Source organism: Eretmochelys imbricata, chromosome 14 (genome assembly GCF_965152235.1).
Source record: "Eretmochelys imbricata isolate rEreImb1 chromosome 14, rEreImb1.hap1, whole genome shotgun sequence".
Classification (NCBI taxonomy): Eukaryota; Metazoa; Chordata; order Testudines; family Cheloniidae; genus Eretmochelys; species Eretmochelys imbricata.
Window position 1 is genome coordinate 23,594,140 of NC_135585.1, and position 26,938 is coordinate 23,621,077.

Genomic DNA, 26,938 nt, shown 5'->3' on the forward strand with positions numbered 1-26,938 from the left:
AGTTCATTCAAGCTCTAAGGAAGGCGACATGGAGTCTGGTGGTCAAGGAAGTTCCATGCTGGTTTCTTTCTCTGCTAGTGTTTGCTAAAATGCAAACTGATCTGTTTCCTGCAACCTGCTCCCTGCTATGATACCCCCCTTACAAAGCAGCAGGAGCTGGCCTGGACAGAGCATCTGCCATCATATTTTCTTTCCCCTTTACATAGAAGATACCTGTTTTGTCTCCTTTGTCTATTTATAGTCTCCAGGACATAATATCAGAGTATCCATAATTTTATCTACAGAGTTCTTATAAACTTTTCACAGTGACAGCAATGCCCAGTGTGTCATTTCAAATGACGTTACAAGTAATCTTTTAAATAAATATCATGACACCAGTGTATGATGTGTAGTGAGTCTGTCAGGCCTGACAAGAGTTGCTGACACAGAGTTCTGAACCACAAATGGGTCTCTGTCTCAAAGTGGATTAAGTTGAATACATTTACATGAGAAGTCAGGGACATTGCACACACTTACCATGCAGGATGTGTGCATGAATGTACTAATGGTGGTTTTATGCATGCAGTTCTGTGCAGCGTGGAGGATAGAAGAGGGTGTTGCTTTCATTTCCTTGGTGGGGAAGCAACAGTATGCTGGTAATTGCAGGGATAGTGTGGGTATAGCATGCAGCTCCCTGCACGGGGGTGAAGATAGGGGGTATGGCATACAGTTCTCTGCACAGAGTGGGGCTAGAGGGTATTGCATGCAGTTCCCTGAAGGGGGTGGGGATGGGGGTGTTGCATACAGTCCCCTGCAGGGAATGGGGGGAGGGATTGGGGATGTTCCATGTAGTTCCATGCAAAGGGAAGGGATAGGGATGGGGATCGGTGTTCCCTGCCGTGAGTAGGGACAGGGGAGGGGGGAGATGTTCCCTGCAGGGGGCGGGGCTGGAGGGTGTTGCATGCAGTTCCCTGCAGGGATGGGATTGGGGGTGGTGCATGCAGTTCCCTACATGGGGAGGGGACGGGGGATGTTCCATGTAATTCCCTGCGGAGGTGAGGGGAGATAGGGGATGTTCCATGCCGTTGGGGTGCGGATAGGGGATGTTCCATGCAGTTCGCTGCAGGGGGCGGGGATGGGGGTGTTCCATGCGGTTCCCTGCAGTGGGCGGGGATAAGCGGTGTTGCATGCAGTTCCCTGCGGGGGAGGGAGGGATTGGGGATGTTCCCTCTAACGGTGTTGCATGCCGTTCCCTGCGGGGCAGGGAGGAATTGGGGATGTTCCCTGCAGTGGGCGGGGATAAGCGGTGTTGCATGCAGTTCCCTGCGGGGGAGGGAGGGATTGGGGATGTTCCCTCTAACGGTGTTGCATGCCGTTCCCTGCGGGGCAGGGAGGAATTGGGGATGTTCCCTGCAGTGGGCGGGGATAAGCGGTGTTGCATGCAGTTCCCTGCGGGGGAGGGAGGGATTGGGGATGTTCCATGCAGTTCCCTGCAGAGGGCGGGGATACGCGGTGTTGCACGGAGTTCCCTGCAGGGGGCGGGGATGGGGGTTTTCTAATGGCCCCCCCGTAGACAGACAACGCTCAGCCCGTTGCCCCAGCCCAAGGTAGCAGGAGCGTTCCCAGCCTCAGGCATTGCAACCCTCTCACATGCCACCCCACACTGCTCTCAAGCTTTCTGACCAGCGCACCCTACCCTGCTGGCGCGGCCTAGGTGGGATCTCTGCGGCCCACCGATGTGGCAGATAGGAGCGAAGCCCACCATTGGGTGTGGAGTTTTGCCTTGATAGGCAGGTAGAACAGTGGGGAGGGGCCAGGGAGGAGGCGGGTGTTGGATGGTAGCTTGTGGAGGTTGCTATGGCCCTGACCGGAGATGGGTTGCGAAGCGAGCCAATGGCCGTAAGTGCTTCCTTTGATGGGCATGAGAGACAGCCAATGGATGATGCTGTAGAGCGGGTGGGCGGGCCTTGTTCCGGGGGTTAGCGGGAGGGGGTCGCGCGGTGGCGCTAAAGGAGCCCCGAGAAGGGGGTAGAGCGGGGAGTGTGCCGAGGAGCCGTGGGCTCCGGGGATACGGAGCGTCTGCAGGTGAGGGGCCATGCCGGGGGGCTTCGGCTAGCGGGGCCGGGGGGGGGGGGTCGGTCTGCCCGCTCCCCCCCCTCATTGTCCGGGGCTTGGCGGGGTAGGCGAGGGGGGTGCGGCCCTTGTCTGTGGGCTCCCCCCAGTGGGCGAGGCGGCGTGCAGCCCCGATCTACGCGGGGCATAGGGGACGGGGGTGTGTGCAGCCCCCCCCGGCTCTGGCGCAGGGTGGGTGCGGGGGGCGTGCAGCCCCCCTCCCGCCCCGCTCTGTGGCGGGTGCGCGCCCCCCCTCCGGCTCTTTCCCGCCTGCGGGGCGGGCGTGCAGCTGAGTCTGGGCTCGCTGTGGGGAGGGGGCGGCAGGGCGAGGGGCGGGGGTGGCACGCGAGACAAAGACCCTGCCTGCTCGTTGCAGCCCGCTTTGGCCGGCGGGGAGCTGCCTTGGGCTACAGCCGCCCTCTTCGCCGGCCCCTGCCTGGGGGGCTGCACCGCTGTGCGGGTGTCTCTTCTCCCCACCCGCCCGGCTCCCCCTCCTGAGCCTCTGCGCTGAGGCTCCTGTCTGTATCGATCACACAAAGGTGGCCATTTTCTCCATCTCCTCCCTTCTGCAGCCTTGCCTAGTGGCTTGCCAGCCTGCCGGAGGCAGGGGCGGGGGAGTCGCTGCTGAAAGGAGAGGGCTGCGGTGGTGGCAGGGTCTGATTTGTGGCTGAGGAGGCCCCTGTGGGGTGGGGTGGGGGCGAGATGCTTGCGTTGTGATGCACCAGTGGGTCTGAGCGTGTCTTAGATCATGTTCCTCTCTCTTTTTTGGGGGTGGGGTATGGATGGAGGGTGGGGGGAAGCGGCCAGTGCGCCTTAGTGCTGTTAAATGGGATCCAAATACTAAGGGACTGGCAAGATGCAATGCTGTGAACATGCGAGGCCATAGAGTGGGTGGAGTGTTTTGTCCGCAACCCCAAAGAAAATGGTCCAAGTCTAGAGCTTGCTCTTTTGTCCTTTAGTGTCCGGGCTCGTTTAAAAACTGCAGCCTGCTGCCTTATCACTTCATTCTGAAGCCATTGTTTGATTAAAGCTTAAATCAGAGAAGTAGCTTGAACTGTAAAATTAACTCTTGCTGGCTTTAGCATTATATTTATGAAAAATAACGTACCTCTAAGTAGTGAAATGAGGCTATTCTTACAAATTCCTGTCCTTGGAAATGCCAAGGCTGCACTGAATGATGCCACTCCCCACCTCTGCTGGTGCTTGTCGCTCTGTTATTAACCTTTTGTTTAGAACTGTTATATGCGTGGGATTACTTACTAGCATCTTCACTGTGAGAGCTGGAGTTCTACATGGTGAAATGTGATGATTATGAATGTGGATTTTAATTTATCTTCCCCCTAAATAATACTGTCTAGCAAAAAGCCCTCATTAAGGCAAAGCACAATACTGTATATCTGGCTTCCATAGGGGTATCCTTGTTGTGGCAACCTGGACTTGTCCTGAGTAAGTGGGTCACATCTGCGTGTTGAGGACAGAAAATGAAAAATGACCATTAATGGTCTGTACTCTTAATATTTAATACACTGATTTGATTCTTAGTATGAACTAGTACATATACTCTTTGGGAGTAAATCTAATGCTTCAACTTCTAGCCCTTAATTTTACTAATAAACAATCTTTATTTGTATTAATTTGACTAGGTAATAGAGTTCCAAAACCACTTAAGTTTTCACTAAAAAACAAGCATGTGCAACTGATACTTTGTTCAGATTATAAATGATAAATTTTTATGGAAGGCAATTTGCCAGTCAGACTTCTTGACAGCGAGAGAGATTGCCTCACCCTGTAGGTAGGGAAGGTAGGTTTTATAGTACGAAGATATCGGCAGCATCAAGTCATAATCTAGAATTAGAAAGATGAATATCTTTCTGGATTTGAATGGAAGGCTCTGCAAGTAACTAGGACTCTGAATAGTTTAGTAACTTGTTATTCCTAGCTGAGGTAAAGAATCAGATGGAACTCCTGCAGTCATTTGGGGTCACCTCTAACTCTTCTTTTCTTCTCCATGGATTTTTCTCCCAGAAACTTCTTCCAATAAATGCAACTGTTGATGTAGTCAGTTCTTGATCTGATGATGCAGAATTAAGCCATTCTGTAGTAAATGAAGCAGATTGCTTCACAGCCCTCTGGTGGATTGAATGACCTCATGCTTACTTTGCATTAGTTGTGTTGAACAATTTATCAAACTGACATGCTGTAGATGTAGACATTAGCATTGTACTTAAGTACTTAATTGAATGCTCACTTGAGGATGGATGAGTTGCAAGACTTCCATGTGACCGCATACTATAGTATAAAAAGTGAATGCACAGTTAGCTTCAAACACATGATTTTGCAAATTTTTAGATTGCCAAACTGCAGATTTCAAAATGGATTAATGCTCTAAATGTTTGGAAAACGGTTCTAAATTTACTATTAAATAGTTCTGATGAATAAAACAAGATATATAGTGACCCAAATGCTTAGTATATAGTGAGAATTCAGATTTCTCTTTTTTTTTTTTTCTTAAAAAAAGGATAGGGAAAAGCCGTTAGGCCCAACCTCACTGCTCTCAAGTGCTTAAAGATAACCAAACTGTACATTTTGGGAGTTCTTAATCAAATAGATGCAACTGTCCTTGCGGCTGTTGGTCACATTTACTAGTCTAATGGATGAGAGATGGGTACAAATGAAATATTTGAGACATTTTGGTATTTTGTCTTCTCTCAATTGTATGAGAATTGATTAAGAAATTGATTAAATTTTTATTACATTTTATACTTACACAGATTTTATGATACAAGGTGTTTATTGGAAACATTTAAAACATAATAGCACCTACTGTTTGCAGCTGGAATTGATGGAAAGTAAAGCCATGATAAATCTGATCTGCTTTCAGAAAGAATACAAGCCATGGCTATATGATGTGTAAAAATCCAAAACATATAAAATTCTTATCTCTCAAGGAAAATTCTCTTTGTAATCAGTATTTTTAGTCTAACTTATTTGATCTCACTGCCAGTTTTGTTTGGATGACTTAATGAGAACCAGCTATGCACTGCACAGAACAAATAAAGGGGTGCTTTCTTTTGACTACTATTTCAGTACTCTTTACAGTACCTCCTGGCAAAACTATATTAAATCTGGTGTTTCCTTTATACTGTACTCTTGTTTTTGCACAGCAGTGTACATCATAGGGGTGTTGTGGAGACAAATACATTAAAGAATGTAAAGTGTTTTCAGGTCTACTGGTGAAAAATATTATACAACAACTAGGTATTATCATCATCCTTGCTTTGCAGTGTTGGTATGTATAGTAAAAGACCTCTGCACTATTCCCATTCTATATAAATGAGTGTCCCTCTACTGCTCTATATTTGAATGTGATTTTTAACTTGTATACAGCAGTACTTTTAGACCGGGTATGACCTTGTTTAAACTACCAACTTAATAAGTAGCATCAGGATTCTTTATAGAGGTAGCATCCCTAGTAGGTATCCAACTTAATATGCCGATTAGCCACTTTTTATGTGTTAAATGGTTCAGCTATGAAATGATCGCAAACTGTATACCGTACCAGTGACTGACCTACCTTTTTCTCCATCTAACAAGGCGAATGCTAGTGGACACCTCTGTTTACAATGGCGCAGAGGTCTGGACAGGAAGATCCAGAGAGGTATCTCTTTGTGGATAGGGCTGTAATCTACAACCCTGCTACCCAGGCTGACTGGACTGCTAAAAAACTGGTATGGATTCCTTCAGAGCGCCATGGCTTTGAGGCAGCCAGCATCAAGGAGGAAAGAGGAGATGAAGTGTTGGTTGAACTGGCAGAGAATGGAAAGAAAGCAATGGTCAACAAAGATGATATTCAGAAGATGAATCCCCCCAAGTTCTCTAAAGTGGAAGATATGGCAGAATTAACCTGCTTAAATGAAGCATCTGTATTGCATAATTTGAAGGACCGATACTACTCTGGACTCATCTATGTAAGTATTGGCCATTAAATTCTCCTCTATGGGAAATTAATATGGTTGCTAATTTAGACCGAATTGACTGCTTCGTTTGTTAAAAAAATGAAAAGGAGGAGGTGAGTATAGACTTTGGATTGGATTTTGATAACCTAAAGCGTAAACTCTTTCCTGTCTGAGTACAGAATGCTTGGGACAGGGACATTATGTATTGGTTAGTGTCCCAAGTGCTACTGTAGTACAAAGAATTTTTGTGTACATTTTTTAATTTGTATACAATAATTAAAATACTGCTGCAAGCATTAGTTAGCTATAACTAAGGACCACTTAAAGATAGAATGGCCATCTCAGTGTTTAGCTCATACTATCTAGTTAAAGCATTTGCCTTGGACGTGCTTAACTGACAAGAGAACAGCATCAATTGGCTAGTTTGAACTGACTTGAAAATTTTTATAATCTAACCTCAACAAATTACCATTGTTTAATATAGTACATGAATGAGCAGAACTTGCTTTAACTTGGCTAACTGTACATTTAAGAAGATAATAAGAGGTTATCATATCTTTAAATAATATAGTTGGAAAGTGGTGGGAATGCATAATTTCTTTTTTTGTATCAACTTAGTGAGCCAGGAAAGAATGTATTCTGTGCTTAAAATAAACCAATAAGATAAAGTTCTCTTCTCAATGGCTTGGAAATAGAAAATGAAACATCTAACTTATCACCATCTTCCTCTGGAATTAGAAATTGCAAAGCTGTTGACGCCTCTTGAGGAAATAAAACATCAGGGTCAATGTTGAATGAAGGTCTGTGGCAGTACAGTAAGAGTGGCTCCTTGCCATATCTCTTCACTTGGCAAATCAATTACATAGTCGCTTGCTGAGTCAGAGTATCATCAACATCTACAGCTAGGTTCTTTGTCTTAAAAGAAATGGTAACATCTGCCTAAATATTTGACTCAGTACGGTAAACATTTGTTCCAAAGAATTAAACTCAATCTCCAAGTTCTCTGGTGTACATAGAGTAGGTTAGCTATAGGACAGATCGTTTACCCAGTTAATGAGTGCTTAAAGAGGAGTTTTTTTCTCAGTCAAGCCATTGCTAAGATGTAGATTTATCTAGTGGCTCACTCACACTATTTACTTATATTCATTTATAAACTGTCTATACTGAACACTAGTGATGTTTTTAGTGAAAGGAAGACCCTTAAGAAAAACAGGAGCTCAGTGAAACTTACTTTTGGAATGCCTCACGTTAGCTTAAAGAAAAGGAGTACTTGTGGCACCTTAGAGACTAACAAATGTTATTTGAGCATAAGCTTTTGTGAGCTACAGCTCACTTCATTGGATGCATTCAGTGGGGAGATTTATATACATAGAGAACATGAAACAATGGGTGTTACCATACACACTGTAACCAGAGTGATCACTTAAGGTGAGCTATTACCAACGGGGGTGGGGGGTGGGAGGGGAAACTTTGGTAGTGATAATCAAGGTGGGCCATTTCCAGCAGTTGACAAGAATGTCTGAGGAACAGTGGGGGGGATAAACATGGGGAAATAGTTTTACTTTGTGTAATGACCCATCCACTCCCAGTCTCTATTCAATCCTAAATTAATTGTATCCAGTTTGCAAATTTAATTCCAATACAGCAGTCTCTCGTTAGTCTGTTTTTGAAGTTTTTTTTTTTTTTTTTTTTTTGAAGTATTGCCACTTCTAGGTCTGTAATCGAATGACCAGAGAGATTGAAGTGTTCTCCGACTGGTTTTTGAATGTTATAATTCTTGATGTCTGATTTGTGTCCATTTATTCTTTTACGTAGAGACTGTCCAGTTTGACCAATGTACATGGCAGAGAGGCATTGCTGGCACATGATGGCATAAATCACATTGGTGGATGTGCAGGTGAACGAGCCTCTGATAGTGTGGCTGATGTGATTAGGCCCTGTGATGGTGTCCCCTGAATAGATATGTGGACACAGTTGACAATGGGCTTTGTTGCAAGGATAGGTTTCTGGGTTAGTGGTTCTGTTGTGTGGTATGTGGTTGCTGGTGAGTATTTGCTTCAGGTTGCGGGGGCTGTCTGTAAGCAAGGACTGGCCTGTCTCCCAAGATCTGTGAGAGTGAGGGATTGTCCTTCAGGATAGGTTGTAGATCCTTGATGATGCGTTGGAGAGGTTTTAGTTGGGGGCTGAAGGTGATGGCTAGTGGCGTTCTGTTGTTTTCTTTGTTGGGCCTGTCCTGTAGTAGGTGACTTCTGGGTACTCTTCTGGCTCTGTCAGTCTGTTTCTTCACTTCATCAGGTGGGTATTGTGGTTGTAAGAATGCTTGATAGAGACCTTGTAGGTGTTTGTCTCTGTCTGAGGGGTTGGAGCAAATGCAGTTGTATTTCAGAGCTTGGCTGTAGACAATGGATCGTGTGGTGTGGTCTGGGTGAAAGCTGGAGGCATGTAGGTAGGAATAGCAGTCAGTAGGTTTCCGGTATAGGGTGGTGTTTGTGTGACCATCGCTTATTAGCACCATAGTGTCCAGGAAGTGGATCTCTTGTGTGGACTGGTCCAGGCTGAGGTTGGTGGTGGAATGGAAATTGTTGAAATCATGGTGGAATTCCTCAAGGGCTTCTTTTCCATGGGTCCAGATGATGAAGATGTCATCAATGTAGCACAGGTAGAGTAGGGGCATTAGGGGACGAGAGCTGAGGAAGCATTGTTCTAAGTCATCCATAAAAATGTTGACATACTGTGGGGCCATGCAGGTACCCATAGCAGTGCCGCTGATTTGAAGGTTCACATTGTCCCCAAATGTGAAATGGTTATGGGTGAGGACAAAGTTCAGCCACCAGGTTTGCCATGACATTATCGGGGATACTGTTCCTGACGGCTTGTAGTCCATCTTCGTGTGGAATGTTGGTGTAGAGCTTATAACTAAAATTAATTGGATTATTAGGATGAAATAAAACTGAGCGTAGACAAGTCTGAGGTAACTAAATGCTTAGTTTATGTATTGTCTGTCCACAGTATCACTTACATGTCAAAGCAAACCCAAGTGTGAGTACTCAGCCAGCAAATATAGATATGAGCTGCTTATGAGGATAAAGCTGAGAACCTGTCACTTTCCCGTTTTAATGTTGCAGTGATGTAAAACACTGTAATTTGTACACTAAATTAAAAATAACACTTCCCTATGTAAACCCAATTATTAAATGAAATCATATGTAATTTGTATGTAGTTGCTATAGCTGTGCTTAAGCTACATCCAAAAAAGGTGCTTTCTTGTCTTCATTTAGTAATCTAACCTAACCATTGATGCTGACTCTAAAACTGGTGTGATATTCCTCGGGTACAGCCTGGACTGTTGAACAGTGGTGTCCCCTTAACTCTCTAGCCTGGGGTGCTTTTTACACTGCTTTGCTGTGAACAGCCACCACTCCGGTCCTGCTCATACACAGGAACTAGCATCTAAAATTACTCCCAGCTAAATACATAAATGCTCTCCCAGCCACTCATGAATTGCGCACGGGGTGACACCTGCAAATTCTTACTCCCAGCCTGGACCCCTGAAATGCATGTCTTTGTACTGCACAGTACTCTCCTGGATAGTACAAGCTCATAGTAAGTCCATCATTTCAACAAAGGAAAATGATTTATGCACCAACCTTGCTGTCTCAGGTGGAGTTTCCCAAACACTTCAGTCTGAACACACACTGGATTAATAAAACAACAAAATAAGCTTATTAACTACAGAAAGATAGATTTTTAAGTGAATCTGAGTGATAAGGCATAAGTTAGAATTGGTTACAAAAGAAATAAAAAGATAAAAATGCAAGCTAATTCCTAAACTTTAACAAGCTAATAAGATTTAAAGCAAGTATCTTTTACCACAAGTTGTACTAGTTCACAGGCTGGATTTCCTTTCAGTCAGGGGCTGCCCCACCCCACAGTTCAGAGTCCTTCAGGTGTCTGATGTCATGAGCAGAGAGATGGAAGGAGAAGAGGTGAAGTCAACTGTCTTGCTCCCCCTTTACAACGTAATTCTTACGCTAGAAACATCCTTGCTGAGTCATGGTGACGCATAGTCTGTTATGAACATAAGGTTTAAAATGTTACCTGTGATGCAATGTAAATTTTGTTTACACCTTCCTATTGGTGAAAAATGGCTGCATAAGCTGGTGATTGCTCTTTAATACTGGTTGGGGTGCTACTGTGTCTTTGGAGCAGGTCTAAACCAGTTTTTCAGACACAAAGTTGAGACACACGTGTTCTAAGTAGTGATACGTAGTATAATCTAATAACTTCTCCGACCGTGTTGCTACACACATTTTACCAGGACAATAATATTCAGCAGATTTGAGTTTTCAAATGATATTTCACAAGGCATACTTGATTTACAAGAGTATGATAAATTTTATAAGTGGTGACCATAATACTATAGCTAGGGCCTTACCAAATTCACAGCCATGAAAAATGAGTGTCTGACCATGAAATCTGGTCTCCCGCTGTGAAATCTGGACTTTTTGTTTACTTTTATCCACTACTATATAGATTTCACAGAGGAGAGCAGCATTTCTCAAACTGGGAGTCCTGACCCAAAAAGGAGTTGCAGGGGGGGTCACAAGGTTATTTTAAGGGGGTCACAGTATTGCTGCCTTCAGAGCGAGGTGGCTGCTGACTGAGGACCCAGCTCTAGGCTGCTGCATACAGAAGTAAGGGTGGCAATACCATACCAAGCCATCCTTACTTATGTGCTGCTGCAGGTAGCAGCTCTGCCTTCAGAGCTGGGCTCCCAGTCAGCAGCTGCCACTCTTCAGCTGCTCAGCTCTGAAGGCAGCACTGCCACCAGCAGCAGTGCAGAAGTAAGGGTAGCAGTACCGCTCCCCCAGTAACCTTGTGACACCCCTCCCCCCAAGTCCTTTTTGGGTCAGGACCCCTACAGTTACAACACCTAAAATTTCAGATAGGTGAAAATCATGAAATTTACGTTTTTTTAAAAGCCTAGGACTGTGAAATTGACTAGACTGGAACGTGAATTTGGTAGGGCCCTAACCATAGACTGTCACAACTGGACTGTGCTATCAAGATTTTAGGAGCCACCTACTAATTCTTGAAATTGCATCAGCATCTAACTTCTTTCAGTTTGGAGAGAAGAGCTGGGATCAAGATGATACTGCAGTTTCATAGGGGTGGACTGAAGGCCTGAGTTCAGAAGGGAGCCTTGCTTGAGGGATGCTCTGCTTGGCCAACAGCAGTATTTTTGTGTTAATCTCTTATCTGAAGTAGATTGAGTCAAACATAAGTGTGCTTGCTCGAGCAGTGAGTATTTACTGGAATATTGGCATAAACAGGAGCAAATGCTGGTGGTGGAGAGGAGGAGCTCAAGAACTGGACCTTGTAGATACAGCTCTGGTGTAGAGGAAGAGCCAAACACCAGTTGGTCAGATCAGCTGGCTATCAAAGATCAGAGGCATGCCAAGAAGACCCAAGATGCATCCATAGTTATGGAGGAGAAGGGGCTACTCTGAGCTCAAGATGAATGTTCTTTTTGTGGTCAAATTGGCCAGTTTCAAAAACTAGACTTCATGTCATACTTCATACAAGTGCATTAGATGTGTCTGTCATTTTAAACAAACTCGTCAGCATGTAATTTATGGATACCCCCACAGGAAGTAGGGGATAAAGAGCTGTCAACTGGAGTAGGTACATATAACTACCTCATTCCATTTTGCTTTCTTTGTAGGAAGTTGTACAGAGAGTCTGGGCCTTTGCTATTAAGTAATAGTTTGACAAGAGTAGCTGCTTAGGGGAGCCAAGATGTTGTGTGAAAGGTTAAGACTTTGAAAAGTGGCCACTAGTCATTGTTAAAGGTTTTCTCTTCCTCAGTGGACCGTCTTCTAGAATGTGGAGAATACAGTATGGGTTGATAGAGCACTTTTATCTTTGTATCCTTAAACTGAGGAGAGAATGTAAAAAGCATGCCTATGGAGGGGGAGAGGAGCTGCTCTCAAGAGAACAAGGAATTCAGATAGTTTCACTTGGGAAAAGGGAATTGCTTTCAAGGATATAAGATGAGCTGCTTTTGCTCTGAGGCCTGACCTATGTTAGTCATGCTGGCATAGCTAAGTATGTTAGGAGTGGGGGGAGGAATTGAGAGGCAGCCTCGCAGCTAAGAATGGAGCAGCAGGAGCTGGGGGTCCCTGGACCTGATCTGCTGACTGGCAAGCTCCTGCACTCCTCCCCCTGACCTCTGCTTTTAAAGACGTTGCTTGACTACAGATCTTCCTTTGGTATTCCATACTTCCACTTCTGAGGATAAATAACTTTGTCATCTTCTCCCAGACTTGATACCAGCTGTGCAGTTTTTTGGGGCATTTGCTTAAACTGTGGGTATAGCTGAAACTCTAATATAGTCAGATATGTTAACTAACTCCAACTCCTCAAGAGCTGGATTTCTATTCTCCGACTTCCCCGTCCATGAAAGTACCACTACTAAATCCTAGGAATCAAATCCTCTTCTTTCACCTTATCCCACCTAGCTGTGAGTACAGCCTTCTAGGAATCTGGTCCATCTGGCTATTTTTTAAGCTTTATCCTCGGGTAAGAACAGGTTTTGGGCTTCCCTTACAGCCAAATGTAAGTACTTGGCCTAGGGAGACCAAGTCTCCCATTTTATAGTAACTTTTTTCTTTTCTGTTTGGTGGGGTTAACCTCTTCCTCACCTGTACTTAGGTGATGGACTTTCCCCACTTTTTTTTTTCTTTTCCAGGAACTCTGCTGCATTTCCTTACCCAGCGAACTGCTCTCAGTGATCCTTTGTTGTGGTCTTCTATGGTGCTGCACCATGGAGACCTCTCAAAGGCCCTTAGCCCCCTTTCAGCGTTTGCTAACAACGTGGTTCTGCAGCTTTAGATCAAATGTATTGCCTGTCACTCTTGCATCCTCATTGGTGCAGATAGTTGATCTTGTGCCTGTCCTGCTTCTCCATGTGATGATTCTCTAGGACTTGTGTTTACGCTTACCAGGAAGAGTAGTATTCTTGGTGGGTACTGTACAGATAATTTGGGGATCTTCCGAAAGGATTTTCTTGTTTGGAACTCCAAGCTCCAGAATATTGCCCTCCCCTTGTGGTATGACGCGCACACGCACAAATATTCCTGAGCCCTTAAACAGTGGTATGCCTCTCAGTCCCTGTACATCTCTTCAGGATGCTGCCCCAGGAATGGAGCCTTCTTGTCAAGTGCCTAGTTGTCCTCAAGTCACAGCATTCAGTAACCTGTAGCTTCTGACAAGAATTATGTTGGAGGTCTTCAAAATAGTGTTTCTCGTGGATTTTGTGACCATTCTGTTTGTGTGGGTTTTTTTGTTTTTGCTTTTTTGTTTTTTGTTTTTAACAGTAAAGTGAATGTTTCTATTGGGCGTGGGGTGGGGTTTGATATCTGAATAATAAAAGTAAGGATTAATGGTCAGAACATGTTTCTTACCATGCCTCTGAAGTTAGACCTTCGCATTCTGAGCAAAGGACATGTAGTATTTTAGGTCAGCAGATGTTAGAGGAAAACTTACTGAAAGTAGTGGAAATGTGAAAAGATCAGATTTGGGGGGATGGGGAGAGAGGGAGGCAATGGTGACAGGTAGCTTTAAGGATCTGACTTACATCCGAATGTTAAGGGTAGATGAGGAAGGAGAAATAATCAGTGTTATGAAGCAGGGGAAGATATTGTGGATGAGTATGATTCTACATGTGGGTGGTAAAGCAGGTAATTTCTCATAACTGACCAGGAAAATACTGGAAAGGGGACATTTAAATTTAATAGCATGGAAGTGGGAATCGTTGACTACTTGTAGTTTCTACCGAAGAAGAAACTAGGATCAGTAAACGAGTGGAATCCTCTGTGTAGTCTGATTCTGCCTGATGTTGGAGTGGATGTAGAGTACATAGTCCTACCTTTTTAGACCTATCCAGATGTGTATGGAGTTGCATAACTGGCTTTTATACAGAGGGGGTGCTAACTGCTTCTGCAAGCCTTATGGATTTTAATGGCCCATTCTGATTAAAGGCAGAGTTCATTGCAGGATAAACATATTCTGTGTGAGGTGGAGAGGGTATCTTAAGTGAAAGAAGGATTGAGAGCAACTTTGGTTGGAGAGTTTAGTGCATCAGGCAGTTCAGCTATCAGATGGGTTAAAATAATTGAGTATTCAGACTCCAATAAGGAGTACCAGATGTGGTTGAGATGAACAGGGGAGGCTGCTCTTGACTAGACTAAGTTAGGACAGTGGATAACATCAGACTGGAGAGCTAGGCTTCAAAAATATCTGCTAGGTAACTTGGGGCTTGTCTATATGACAAAGTAGTGCTGTTATAACTTGAGGCACAAATTTTTAAACAGCTATAGTTAAATTAGTGTAAAAGGCTGTGTTGACATGTTTGTTTCAGTTTAGCTTAAGTCAGCGAAAAACATGGTTAACTAAAATAAGCCAGCCACTTTATTTGTATTAACAATGCAAGAATGTCCACACACTTAAACCAGAAAAAGAGGTTGAGAGTTGAAAAATTAAGTTGCACCAGTGCAATTTTCTAGTGTTGACAAGCCCTTATTTTGTCTCTGGTGCCAAGGGTAGGTGGTGGAAATATTTGAAGGCAGAATAGTTGAACTACTAGTGCAGTCTACTGATGTGGTGGTGTTAAAGGAACTAAACTTTGGGGGTGTGTGTGGAATCTTTACAACAGTTACTGGGCTGAGGATCCCACTTGCTGGTGCGGAGAACTGGAACAATGTCTGAAGCAAGCATAAATATCTCTTGAAAATTAACAGTTGGAAAACCTGTAGGAAGTCGTCTTCTGAAGTTCCTTCAGGCTGGAGCTCATAAGATCTGCCAAAATCATGTCCACTCTCAACGAAAGGTAGCACAAGGAGGAGGGGTTTCTGTAACCAAACATGTATGATAGGAACCTGAAAGATCACACTAGATAGTGATATTGAGCGTTGGGTGGAGAAGAGAACACCACATTGGATAAGTTATAGTGTCATTTGGAGAGGTGGTCTAACCCTTTGTAGCAGTATGTGGCTCAACAGGGTAGTCTACTTTAGCCACAGGAAAGCCTTTTATGCTTAAATGGCAACTGCTGTGGCAAAGTAAATGGCAGGGCATGCCTTTTAACCAGAGAAACTTTGTTTTACTTGTTTGTATAGTAGCTAGCAGAATGGAAACTCTAGGTGCTACTTCAACATTAAAGACAAATCTGAAACATCTCACCTTGTCAAAGGGCATGCCTGCCCTGTAGCACCCACTTCTGGCCAGCATGGCGCTGCTGAGGCCTGCCTCAGTTTCCCCTTCACTTACAGCCCCTTAGAGTCCACACAGTCCAGATAGTCAAAACATTCCCCTTCTCGGGTCCAATTTATTAAGTCTTAAAATCTTTCAAAATAGAATTCAAACCAGTAGTCTTCCTCCCAGTTTCATCTGGGTTCAGCCCCCCCTCCCTAAGTTGTCTGTCTTTCTGCTCTCTGCCAAACTCCAGGCAAGAGGTTCTGAATCGCCATAGGCATTCCCTTTACTAACTCAGGGCCTTGCAGGATCCTTCTTAATCCCTGCAATGTCTGCAGACATCTGCCAACAACTACCTGCAGCTTTCCTACTTCATAAGGCCCAGGTGCTTTTCCTTAAGCCCATTTGGGCAGCAGGTAATCAGTCCACATGCACTGGATCCTACTCCCTCTTAAAGGGGTCAGTCATTTGACACCCTTTATTGAAGAGTTGGGGATAAATGTTGAGTTTTGTCAGCAAAGATTTTTCTGATTACTCAAGTCAGTTTGTTTAGTATATCATAAATCTTCAAATTCAACTAAGGCTCTTTATAGCACATTTTATAAAATGGCATTTAAAGTGTAAACTGGCTTTTATGTTGTAACAGGAGGCAGGAGCCTGGTTTTCCCCCCTTTGTTACAATGTGCAAACTAGTTGACACTTTTAAGAAGTTTGGTTACCAATAAAACATTCTAAAATCTTAAATTAAACTTTTTGAAATCTCTGGCTATGTCTATGGTGGAGAATATTTTTGTAAGATTCCCTACTAGTTCACAGGACTCTGGCATTTTTCTCACCATATTTAATTAAACCTGCTGAAGAATTCAAATGTGGCTTTTGAAAAAAGCTTGGTCACAGAAGCTTGCATTTGGGCTCCCACCAGAACCAGTGGAAATCCTTTTGTAAGAGTCTGCAGTTTTAGATATTGCCAAAGGGTGGAAAAGTTATACAGTCTCAGCTTTATATACTTGAGGACAACAGACCGTGATGAGAGGGATTCTGTAAACTTCAGTTTTTTTTCTTAAACCTGTGGTACTAAGTTGATATTTTCTGACACTGACAAGAAGTGCACTATCAAAATATGAACTCCCACACTCTGGCGTAATGATCTATAATGAACTCTGTACTTGGTTGCAGATTGTTTAGATAGTACCTCTTTATTGGCAAGCTTGCTATTTGAAACATAATACAGTTTCCAACTAATTCTATGCCAGGAACCTGAGTGCTACATTATTGGATAGTTTATCATTTAGTAATTTGGATTTTGCTGTACTGCTGGCTAAAGCCTTGTAAGCATCTGGAAGTATTCAGGCTCCACAATTAGTGTCCTGAAGGAGACTTTTGTATAACAAACTTCTGTCACAGCTCTGCTTTAATGTTTGTCTCTGGAGCGTTGCCAAGATAGTGCATTCCTGATTTCCTTTTATACTGCCCACATCCTTTTCTTCAGCAAAACAGAATTTAGTGCCTTGTTTTGAAATTTAAAATTTAATGTTTGTGAAAAGGTGAAAGTTTATTTTTAATTTATCAGTGTAAAAGCATACATGCACATACTTTACATTTATTATAGCAGGAGCTGCAGCTCCTGCTAAAACTCAAGGTTTCATAACGGTTTTCATTATAACCCCCTTTATCAATTGATTATAACTGGCTGAAATTTTCAGTGTGTGATCTTTGTGCTACAGTGTGTTCTGAAAGCTTGAACAGAAATGGCTCATCTGTGGAGAAGGAGACAGGGTAAAATACTTCCCATTACAGAAGTCCTGTGTTTAGCAGTCTGTAGTCCAAATTGCCTGAGTTGGGAAAACCAAAATTAATAATAGGAATAGTGCTAACCAATAGAAAGTAAGTTTCTGTTGAAACTTGTCCTTGATTTGACAGGGCCTTATACGTTCTGCAGAATTGTGGTCCAGAAACCAAGCTCTTTACTCCCACAAAAATCATGTTGCCCTCATTGTTGCAAAGAGAAACACCCAAATGTAAACCGTGGAAATTTGATAGAGTGATGTCTACTTCATTCTTTGCAGATGGAACACAGTAGTCCCAAGCTCTTGCTTGTCCATTCCTTTTAGTGGGGTGTTCCTTCTTCAATCTGATGATACAAATGTTGGTGTCAACATTTAACACTGCCATTCTGGTCAGTTTTAAACCCCATTTAATGTGTTTGGGTTTGTGCAATAAACTGCCTTTTCACAGCTTCAGTTTGGGTGACAAATGCAGCACTATCCCAGACCTATTGCTGAAACCTCTTCCTTCTTCCTCTGCTCCTTTTTCTATGAATTCTACAATGCAATTATACATTTTCATTGCAATATTTTGCAGTACTCTAAAAATGAGGCAATATAAAATCAAACTTGAAAGTACAGTATCCCTCTATCTGATATTCTCTCCCTCAGTCCTATTTGATTCAGTAAGAGCTGTTTCCGGGGGAAAAAATTCTAGACTGTACAGAGCCTACATCCTGAGGCAATAGATTCCATGGAATCCAGTGTTCTTGCTGCAGAACATAGGTGTAGTTTACTATAGAATACATGGTGGTCTGTGTTATGACTTTCTGAAGATCACATGCTGTGCATGCATAGTATAGCTTGGAGTATTTCCTAAGCTTAAACTTTTTTTAGTTCAAGAATGCTGCACATGTGAGAGGCCATTTTAGCTGGATTGGGAAAAGTGTGCTGGAAATGACAGGTTTATGAGGGCTGCTGCACACTGTGGTTTGCAGGAAGAGGCCTCTTTAGTTCACCATCAGAGTTTGTAATGAATTTTATCTTAATTACTGATATACTCTGTTTTAAACTTTAGTCTGAGTATTTCTCTCCTTGGAAATGAAGACTGAACAAAAACTTGAACGTAAATAGTATAAAACAAGCCAAACCCATCAAAATTCAGTTCTTAAAGTTAGCTAACCCACAATACTACTCTCCTGAACACAGCCTCTGGATTCATTCCCAGATCTCTTCCTCGGAGACCTCCTGGATTCAGACTACTTCCCTCACGCTCTTGCTGAATTTAGTCAGAATACCTCTGACTTAGTATCCACTCCTTTCCCTCAGCCTGTCCAGCTATATACCCAAATTGACTGCCCTGCATTAGCCTCTTTCTGGCCGATCTTCTAACTGTGGACTCTGCACCCTCCACAAAGTTCAGGGCATGCAGATGAGGGGATGTGTAATGGATGTGAGCTACGTGATTCATTAATATTAAGGGTTTGATTATATAAACAAAGTTAGTTAAATATTAGTATGCTTACTATGTGTATTGGAGGAAGCCAACATAAGCTGTCTATACAAGGTGGGAAAAAGAACAAAGGCCTCAGATATTTCTTCACAAACATGTAAGGGAACATACTAGAAGCATTCATGTGGATGACCCACCTCCAATTCCTTTTGGAGCTCTCACAAACTAGTGTATTTAGGGGGGAGGATTCCCAGCTTGTAAACACATGAGAACCAAAAAACCTGAGGAACCTGAGACAAAGAGCTTCTGGGTGAGATAAGTGTCCCCCTCTAGGGAGGGGGCAATGGTTGTTGGGCATTGCTGATGAGAAGCTGTTCTCACCGACCCTGAACCCCAGGGGTCTGGAGTAAAGAGGGAACTGCCTAGGGTCTCTGTGACGAGATGACAAGCCTCTGAGTGAGATAGACCTGTGTATAGCAGGGTGGATAAAAATTAATGATTTAAAAAAAAATAAAAACAAACAGATTTTTTTTATTTAAATTGCTTTTTTCCTCAAAGCATTTTATCCAACCCCCCACCACACACCTATCTAAAGATATAGTTTTAATTAAGATCCATTATAGCTCAGAGATATCTCCTCATGGAATAGGGATTATAAAGTCTAATTCTATAGTATGAGACAATATATTAATGTACTGTTAAAGAAAATTTTTGAAAATGAATTTCAGTAGTTCATGGGTTAGGGACCCAATCTTATGGGGTTCCACAAGCTTCTGTATAGATTTAGGTTAATCTTTCTATCTACCCAGGACAGTGGGGTGGGAGGAGGTATTGTTTCATATTCTCTGTGTATATATAAAGTCTGCTGCAGTTTCCACAGTATGCATCTGATGAAGTGAGCTATAGCTCACGAAAGCTCATGCTCAAATAAATTGGTTAGTCTCTAAGGTGCCACAAGTACTCCATTTCTTTTTGCGAATACAGACTAACACGGCTGTTACTCTGAAAAAAGTTCAATGAGTAGAAAGAAGATTGTTGGGGGCGGAATAGATCTGGACAAGGAGAAGTCTGTAGATAAATGTTAGAAGTGAGGGATATATGCTTTTTTGTTAAAATATTATATGTTTGCTGTTGAAGAAAAAAATCCAGAATACTTTTACGTTGTTGTTTTAGTTAAATAGAACAATGTAAATGTCTGTCTGGTGATGTTCTCCTCCTAATACAGAATGGCAAGAAAATCCTCCAAATATTAATGATAGTTCACCTCCCAATGACTTCATAAATATCTGCCTCAATTACCTTTTGGTAAATGAAATCACCAAACAATAATTAGTTTTACAGCAGTATCAGTAAATGAATCTGAAAAGTTTTCAAAATAAATAACTGTTTAAAAATGTATAGTGTGTGGCTTCTAAAAATGAAACCTACATCTCTATCTCTGAGTTGTGAAGAATATGTAGTAAGGTTATAACCAACAAGAATACACTTTTTTTTTTATGTAGAAAACCATGATGAAACAGTCTTCCTGACTAGTGATTGAAATCATGATTTCAATCAATTTTGGTTGAAATCAAATCTACCCTGGTGTATCGACTTTAAAATTCTTTGTTTTCTCTTCCTTTTATGCTTTGTTCCAACTGTGGTAAATATTTGGAGAAGGCTGTCTGGTCACTAATTACTAAGGTTAAGTTTTTGTCACAGATATTTTTTAATAAAAGTCACTGGCAATAATGGAAAAATTCATAGAAGCCTGTGACCTGTGCTTGACTGTTACTAAAAATATCCATGACAAAATGGGTAGCCTGGGCAGATGCTGGGACGGGGAGGAGGAAGGGGTGGGAGCTCCAGGGTCCCCCTCTGCTGGTGGCCAGGGGTCCCCCCAGCCAGGAGCAGTGGTGGGGAGCTGTGGGGATCCCCCGCCCCCGCCGCAAGCAGTGGCCAGGAGCCTCCACAGCTGCCTGCCTCCACAGGCGGCAGGGGACCCTGTAGCTCCCAGATGGCTGAAGTCACAGCAGTCTTTGGAAGTCACGGATTCCAGGACTAAATCGCAGCGTTACTAACTACCACTGGTTATGGCATCTAAAGGGAAGAATTGCCGGTACCTAAGCCAGTCTGACCTGCTGAGAAATCACTGTTGATATACAGGGTGCAGTAGTCCAGGATCTGGGCTTGAGTGAGAGAGTTGTGTGATTCCACCCCATGGAGGTAGACATAAGGCCTCAGACCTTAGGCTCGCAGTGGGTCTCAAACTTTTTTGTACTGGTGACCCCTTTCACATAGCAAGCCTCTCCAACCCCCCCCCCCAAATTAAAAACACTTTAAAATATATTTAACACCATTATAAATGCTGGAGGCAAAGCGCGGTTTGGGGTAGAGGCTGCAAGCTCGTGGACCCCCCCATGTAATACCTCGTGACTCCCTGAGTGGTCCTGACCCCCAGTTTGAGAATCCCTGCCTTAGACCTATTTCAGAGGTCCAGCAAGTCCTGTATTTAACCAGATAAACTGAAGAAAACACTTTCAAGGGTGTTAGTTTTGCAAAAAGGCCTCTTTTGTGTTGAATAAAGAAGACTGCAGTAGCCCTGTGAGAGTGGAGCCTCAAACACTTAAGTTTTAGAGGACCTATCCAGGTGATGAAGAGGTCAGTCTAGCTTAGACTTTAAGCAGGGCCAATGGATAATGTCCCTTCAACTGGAAGGGTTTCTTTGAAGCAGGCTGGAGCAGTTTTCAATGTGCCTTTCTTCCCATTTGTTCCCTTCCTAGGAGCATGCAGAGCAGTCAAAGATCTGTAATAAGACTTAAAATGTATGCATCTGTAGCACTAGCAAGTAACATTGCTATAGGTTATCTGAGGCAGGCAGAGTAGATCAGACCTGCTGTCCAAGGTCCATTTGGAAACACAGATCCAGCTTTCTTCTAGTTAACAGCTTTTCTTGTAAGTTATGTAGGCAAGGTCCTATCTGCATTCTCAAAAGAGCCTATTATCAAGGCCAGGTTGAAGTACTGAAATGCATGTTGTGTGGGGGTTGTGACCAAAGACCAGATTTCAGATTCTGTTTTTGTAAGGAAATCTGTACCTCTGGTCTAGCCTATTTCTTTACTTAATGCTGGTATGTGCCTTTACTTAATTGAGAAGGTGGATTGCCTGCTTAACAGGATTCCTCTGAGCAGCAGAAAGAACTGTGCTCCTTCTCGCCAGAAAATTAAGAGTATAGATTTGGAAATTCCAGCACGTGTTCTTCATTATCTTATGAAGAGCTCCCTAAAGGGCTTTATTATTAATGACCTTAAACCTTCATCCTGAAGGTCTTAAAGCTAGGGCAGTGGTTCTCAACAGTAGCCCTGGGGTTCAGAGGTCTTTCAGGGGGTACATCAACTCAGCTAGATATTTGCCTAGTTTTATGTAGACTTTAGTAAAAAGTACTAGTGAAGTCAGTACAAACTAAAATTTCATACAGACAAAAGGAGAAAGTAAGCAATTTTTCAGTAAGTGTGCTATGACACTGTATTTTTGTCTGATTTTGTAAGCAAGTAGTTTTTAAATGAGGTGAAACATGGGGGTTCCAAGACAAATCAGACTTCTGAAAGGGGTACAGTAGTCAAGAAAGGTTGAGAACCACTGCGCTAAGGAATACTTTCCATTTGAGTGTCAGTGCTGCATTTCATGAGGACTGCAAGAACTGCCCCCCCCCCCCCAATCTGACTGATTCATCAGCTGTTTGTATATTTATATCAAAAGAAGCACTGATGGAATATGTAAGTCTTCGTGACAAACTGTCTCTGGAATAAGAGAACTAAGGGCACAACTGATATATAAAAAACCATGCATAATGAAAACATAACTCTCTCTGCATTCATATGATGATATCAAATTCAGCTAGTGAGTTTGCAATCTACTACTTGAGCTGAGACAGACTGCAGAGAAAATCTGCCAGGAGGCAACGTGGATAAACTTTTTTAACACACTTTTTTTCTGGGCATTACAAGATTGTTTTCAGTGAGTTTAACCTTTGCCTGGAGGCTGCACTTTGCTGTAGCAGACCACTAATTGTTGCTCAATCTCTCCTAGTAGGCAAAGTGAAAGACTGACTTCCTGTTCCATTTTTTTCTCTCTCCTTTCCATTTATGATACCTTTTATTATTAGTTAATTAAGGAATTCACTGCCAGATGTATTCTTATAGGGGGGAGTAATTTGGCTTGCCTTTCAAACTTCCTGTCTTGAGGAGAGGGGTGTCAAGCATATGACCTAGTTGATGAATTTGTGGCTTCCATGACACATTCAGGTTTTCTAGAATTGCAGCTTTTGCTTAAAAATAAATAAATAAATTCTATTCCCTCATGGTTGCAATGTAAAAAAACCCTTCCAAATGTGAACAGGGTGTAAACAGACCCTATCTCCCTAAGTTTGCAGATAAACTGTTACATTTGCTGTAATAGTTCTGAACTGTTCTGCTCTCTATTACTCATTGGAGCCTCAACTCTAAAACGCAGTGGTGACACTTCACTGTCAAAATTGACTACTGAATTGCTGCACATTCTAGTGCATGGAATAAGAAAGCATGTGACAGTGACACCCTTAGGGAGATGAGAATTGAGTGGTGTTGGTGGGAAGGAAATGCAGACAGTCAATCATAGGGAAAGAAATGTTTCAGAGTAACAGCCATGTTAGTCTGTCTTTGCAAAAAGAAAAGGAGTACTTGTGGCACCTTAGAGACTAACCAATTTATTTGAGCATGAGCTTTCGTGAGCTACAGCTCACTTCATTGGATGCATACCGCGGAAACTGCAGAAGACATTATATACGCACAGAGACCATGAAACAATACCTCCTCCCACCCCACTCTCCTGCTGGTAGTAGCTCATCTAAAGTGATCATCAAGTTGGGCCATTTCCAGCACAAATCCAGGTTTTCTCACCCTCCGCCCCCCCCCCCCCCCCTCCACAAACTCACTCTCCTGCTGGTAATAGCCCATCCAAAGTGACCACTCTCTTCACAATGTGTATTGTGTGTGAGGGGGCGGAGGGTGAGAAAACCTGGATTTGTGCTGGAAATGGCCCAACTTGATGATCACTTTAGATAAGCTATTACCAGCAGGACAGTGGGGTGGGAGGAGGTATTGTTTCATGGTCTCTGTGTGTATATAATGTCTTCTGCAGTTTCCATGGTATGCATCCGATGAAGTGAGCTGTAGCTCACGAAAGCTCATGCTCAAATAAATTGGTTAGTCTCTAAGGTGCCACAAGTACTCCTTTTCTTTTTAGGGAAAGAAATAGAATTCTGGGGAAAGAAGAGAGCAGAAACAGAAGTAGTGGTGGCTTGAGGGAAGCAGGTTTTTGTCACTGAGTAATGGAGAATTACAGTAGAGGACTGGATAATATATACTTTTTAGTTATTACATAAAGCCTTGTTTTCTCTTTGCAAACCTCCCACCAATATCATCTGAGGAATTTTGTGGAGTCCTGAACTTGGATCCTCTCCCACAGACCATAATGAAACCATGAATCTAGCTCTCTGCACCTGGGATGTTTAGCAACTAACTTTCCTATTTTTCTTTTTGAGTGAGGAGGTCCTATAGCTGGCCCTTGTTGTTATGGAACTATTGATTAATTTTTACTTAGCTTGATGCACTTTTGAAAGCAGTTACCAAGAGATGAGGCCTGGAGGAAGGTCTTAAACGGGGATGCTCTTTGCTTTCTGTAGCAGGAGGAGCAACCCAGCTGTTGAGAATTACTAGCTCATTGTGTAAAAATCAGCAGCTAATTCAAAATTTCTTCCTTTAACTGAGTGAGTAGACTCTGAACCTGAACAGCTACATTTTCATAAGTTTTTTGCAAGCTTGATGTGTTTTTTTTTTAAAAAAAGCACGTTTTATCAGAGTACAATTTAAATCTAAGCTGCTTTCCATTTTTGATGCAATTTGTGTCCAACTTTAGTGAAAATGGAAAACTTTCACTTTGTGGTTTTCACATACTAGTGTAATACTGCAGTTTTTCTTTTTGGGGAATGAGGAGGAATCAAATACTCAAGACTTCGCCTCTATCATAACTTTTATCCAAAAGAGCTTAGTTGTTAGATGTCTCAAAGTACCAACCAATATTTTTGAACTAAATAGTTTGAGGTGGTGGTTTTATTGAAGTCACTAATGTTCAAGACTAGCACAGAAATGGCCCACAATTTGGGAAGAATGAAGCTTTCCTGGCCTCTGGCTTTATTTAATAGTGCACGTAGCTATTTTATCTTTATTTTATAACCAAACTGCTGTTGGTGTGGTGTTTTTTGTTTTTTTTAGACTTATTCTGGACTGTTCTGCGTAGTCATAAATCCCTACAAGAACCTCCCAATTTATTCGGAAAATATCATTGAGATGTACAGAGGGAAGAAACGTCACGAAATGCCACCACACATTTATGCAATATCTGAATCTGCATATAGATGCATGTTGCAAGGTAAGAACTATTTAAATATTACTTTGTTATAAATAGCTGAAATGGTTTAATGCACTTAATTTTAGGCTCTCTATTATCACACTAAAGGTCTGCTTTCTAATAAATACAGAAATCTTTAAACTTTTTAAAGAAAGATTTTGGGCGCGGGGGCAATTTGGAACAGTGAGTGACCTTTAAGAGTATGACTCTATGGTGTGTTTTCTTCTTGACTTCCAAAGTACCTGCCAGTTTGCTGCTGTGACTGAATGATAGACTTTGTAATAAGTGGCATAATAGTAATAGTAAACTTAAAGTGGAAATGGCTTCCTTCAGAACGAAGTAGTAATGACATTTGGGACATAAAAGAGGTGCTGATACACTAGGGAACATGTATTTCCAGAGGCACCAAAATAAAAATTAAAAGGTATGCAGCAAAACTAAACTAATTGGTTTCAGAAACAATTGCTAAATGGGTACATTCAAACTGCTTTCTGTACTCCTGTTTTAATGTTGTCACTGCACGCTATACTGAGGTTTCTCAGTGGCTAAAATTATTTTTATATAAACGTGTACGCATAGGGTAGCTGTAGCCTTGTCGGTCCCCGGATATTAGAGATACAAGGTGGGGTGAGGTAATATCTTTTATCGGACCAACTTCTGTTGGAGAGAGAAACAAGCTTACAGAGCTCTTCTTCAGGTCTGGGAAAGCTAAATGCAGACCTGCAGAAGAGCTCTGTAAGCTTGTTTCTCTCCAACAGAAGTTGGTCCGATAAAAGATTATTGCCTTATCCCACCTTGTTCCCTGTGCCGATGAGAGGGATTCTAATGTTGGGGTAGGTACTCCACTCCACTCCCCAAGAGGTGGTAGCTAGATCAGCAGGAGAATTCTCCCATTGACCTAGCATTATCTACGCTGGGGGTTACGTTGGTTTAACTGTGCTGCTCAGGGTGTGTGGATTTTTCACAATATGTCAACAGTAACCACATTTGCAGGTGGGAGAAGGGGGAGGGAGATGCTGTATTGTCTAAGGCCTAATTACTTAAGCTGAAGTTTTTTACCCAATAAGAGTCTCCAAGATGAATTTAAAGACTAACACTTAGACTGCATTTAAGACAATAAGGATAACAAAACATAGCTCTAGATCAGCGGTACTCAAACCTCTTCATGTTTTAGCGTACTTCAAAGGTGTGCACGCATGTGGTTTTTTTTTTTTTGTCTGTCTGTTTTTTGGCCATATCTCCTCATCCCAATCTTGGTTCCACATCGCCATGACAACCATAGTTTTGGTCCGCATAAATGTCCTAGAATAGTGAGGCAAGATGAAGATACAGCAACTCCTCACTTAACGTCATCCCAGTTAACGTTTGTTTTTTTTATTAGGTTGCTGATCTATTAGAGAACATACTTGTTTAAAGTCGCAAAATGTTCCCTTATAAAGTTGTTTGGCTTGCCCCATTCTGCCCAAAAAAGCATATGTCCCTCACTTCTCACAGGTTTCTGTATAGATTAAATTTAAATAATCTTTCTATCTACCCAATGGGACTCAGTGTTCAGTCTAGAACAGTGGTTCTCAACTCTGGTCCACCGCTTGTTCAGGGAAAGCCCGACAGGCTGGGCTGGTTTGTTTACCTGCCGCGTCCGCAGGTTCGGCCGATCGCGGCTCCAACTAGCCGCAGTTCGCTGCTCTAGGCCAATGGGTGCTATGGGAAGGGTGGCCAGCACGTTCCTCAGCCTACGCTGCTTTCTGCAGCTCCTATTAGCCTGGAGCGGCGAACCGCGGCCAGTGGGAGCTGCAATCGGCCAAACCTGCAGATGTGGTAGGTAAACAAACCGGCCCAGCCCGTCGGGCTTTCCCTGAACAAACTGTGGACCAGAGATGAGAACCACTGGTCTAGAAGATACCATCAGAGATGCTTAGTTTTGCAGTTCTCAAACTGGATTTTTGTCTCCAGAGGTAACATGCCTGTTAACAGCAAAAATGTTTTAAAATAAA

At 42.7% G+C, this 26,938-nt stretch overlaps 1 protein-coding gene across 2 annotated transcripts in view; it reads left to right on the forward strand.

Annotated features, from left to right (window-relative positions):
* The first annotated feature begins 1,999 nt into the window (after positions 1-1,999).
* Positions 2,000-26,938, forward strand: part of MYH10 (myosin heavy chain 10) — a 139,518-nt gene continuing 114,579 nt past the window's right edge. For both annotated transcript variants that reach the window (XM_077833047.1, XM_077833046.1), the window contains exons 1-3: positions 2,000-2,064; positions 5,686-6,059; positions 24,809-24,965. In XM_077833047.1, coding sequence (XP_077689173.1) covers positions 5,715-6,059; positions 24,809-24,965 — 502 coding nt within the window. In that variant the 5' untranslated portion in view covers positions 2,000-2,064; positions 5,686-5,714. The remainder of the gene's footprint in view (positions 2,065-5,685; positions 6,060-24,808; positions 24,966-26,938) is intronic.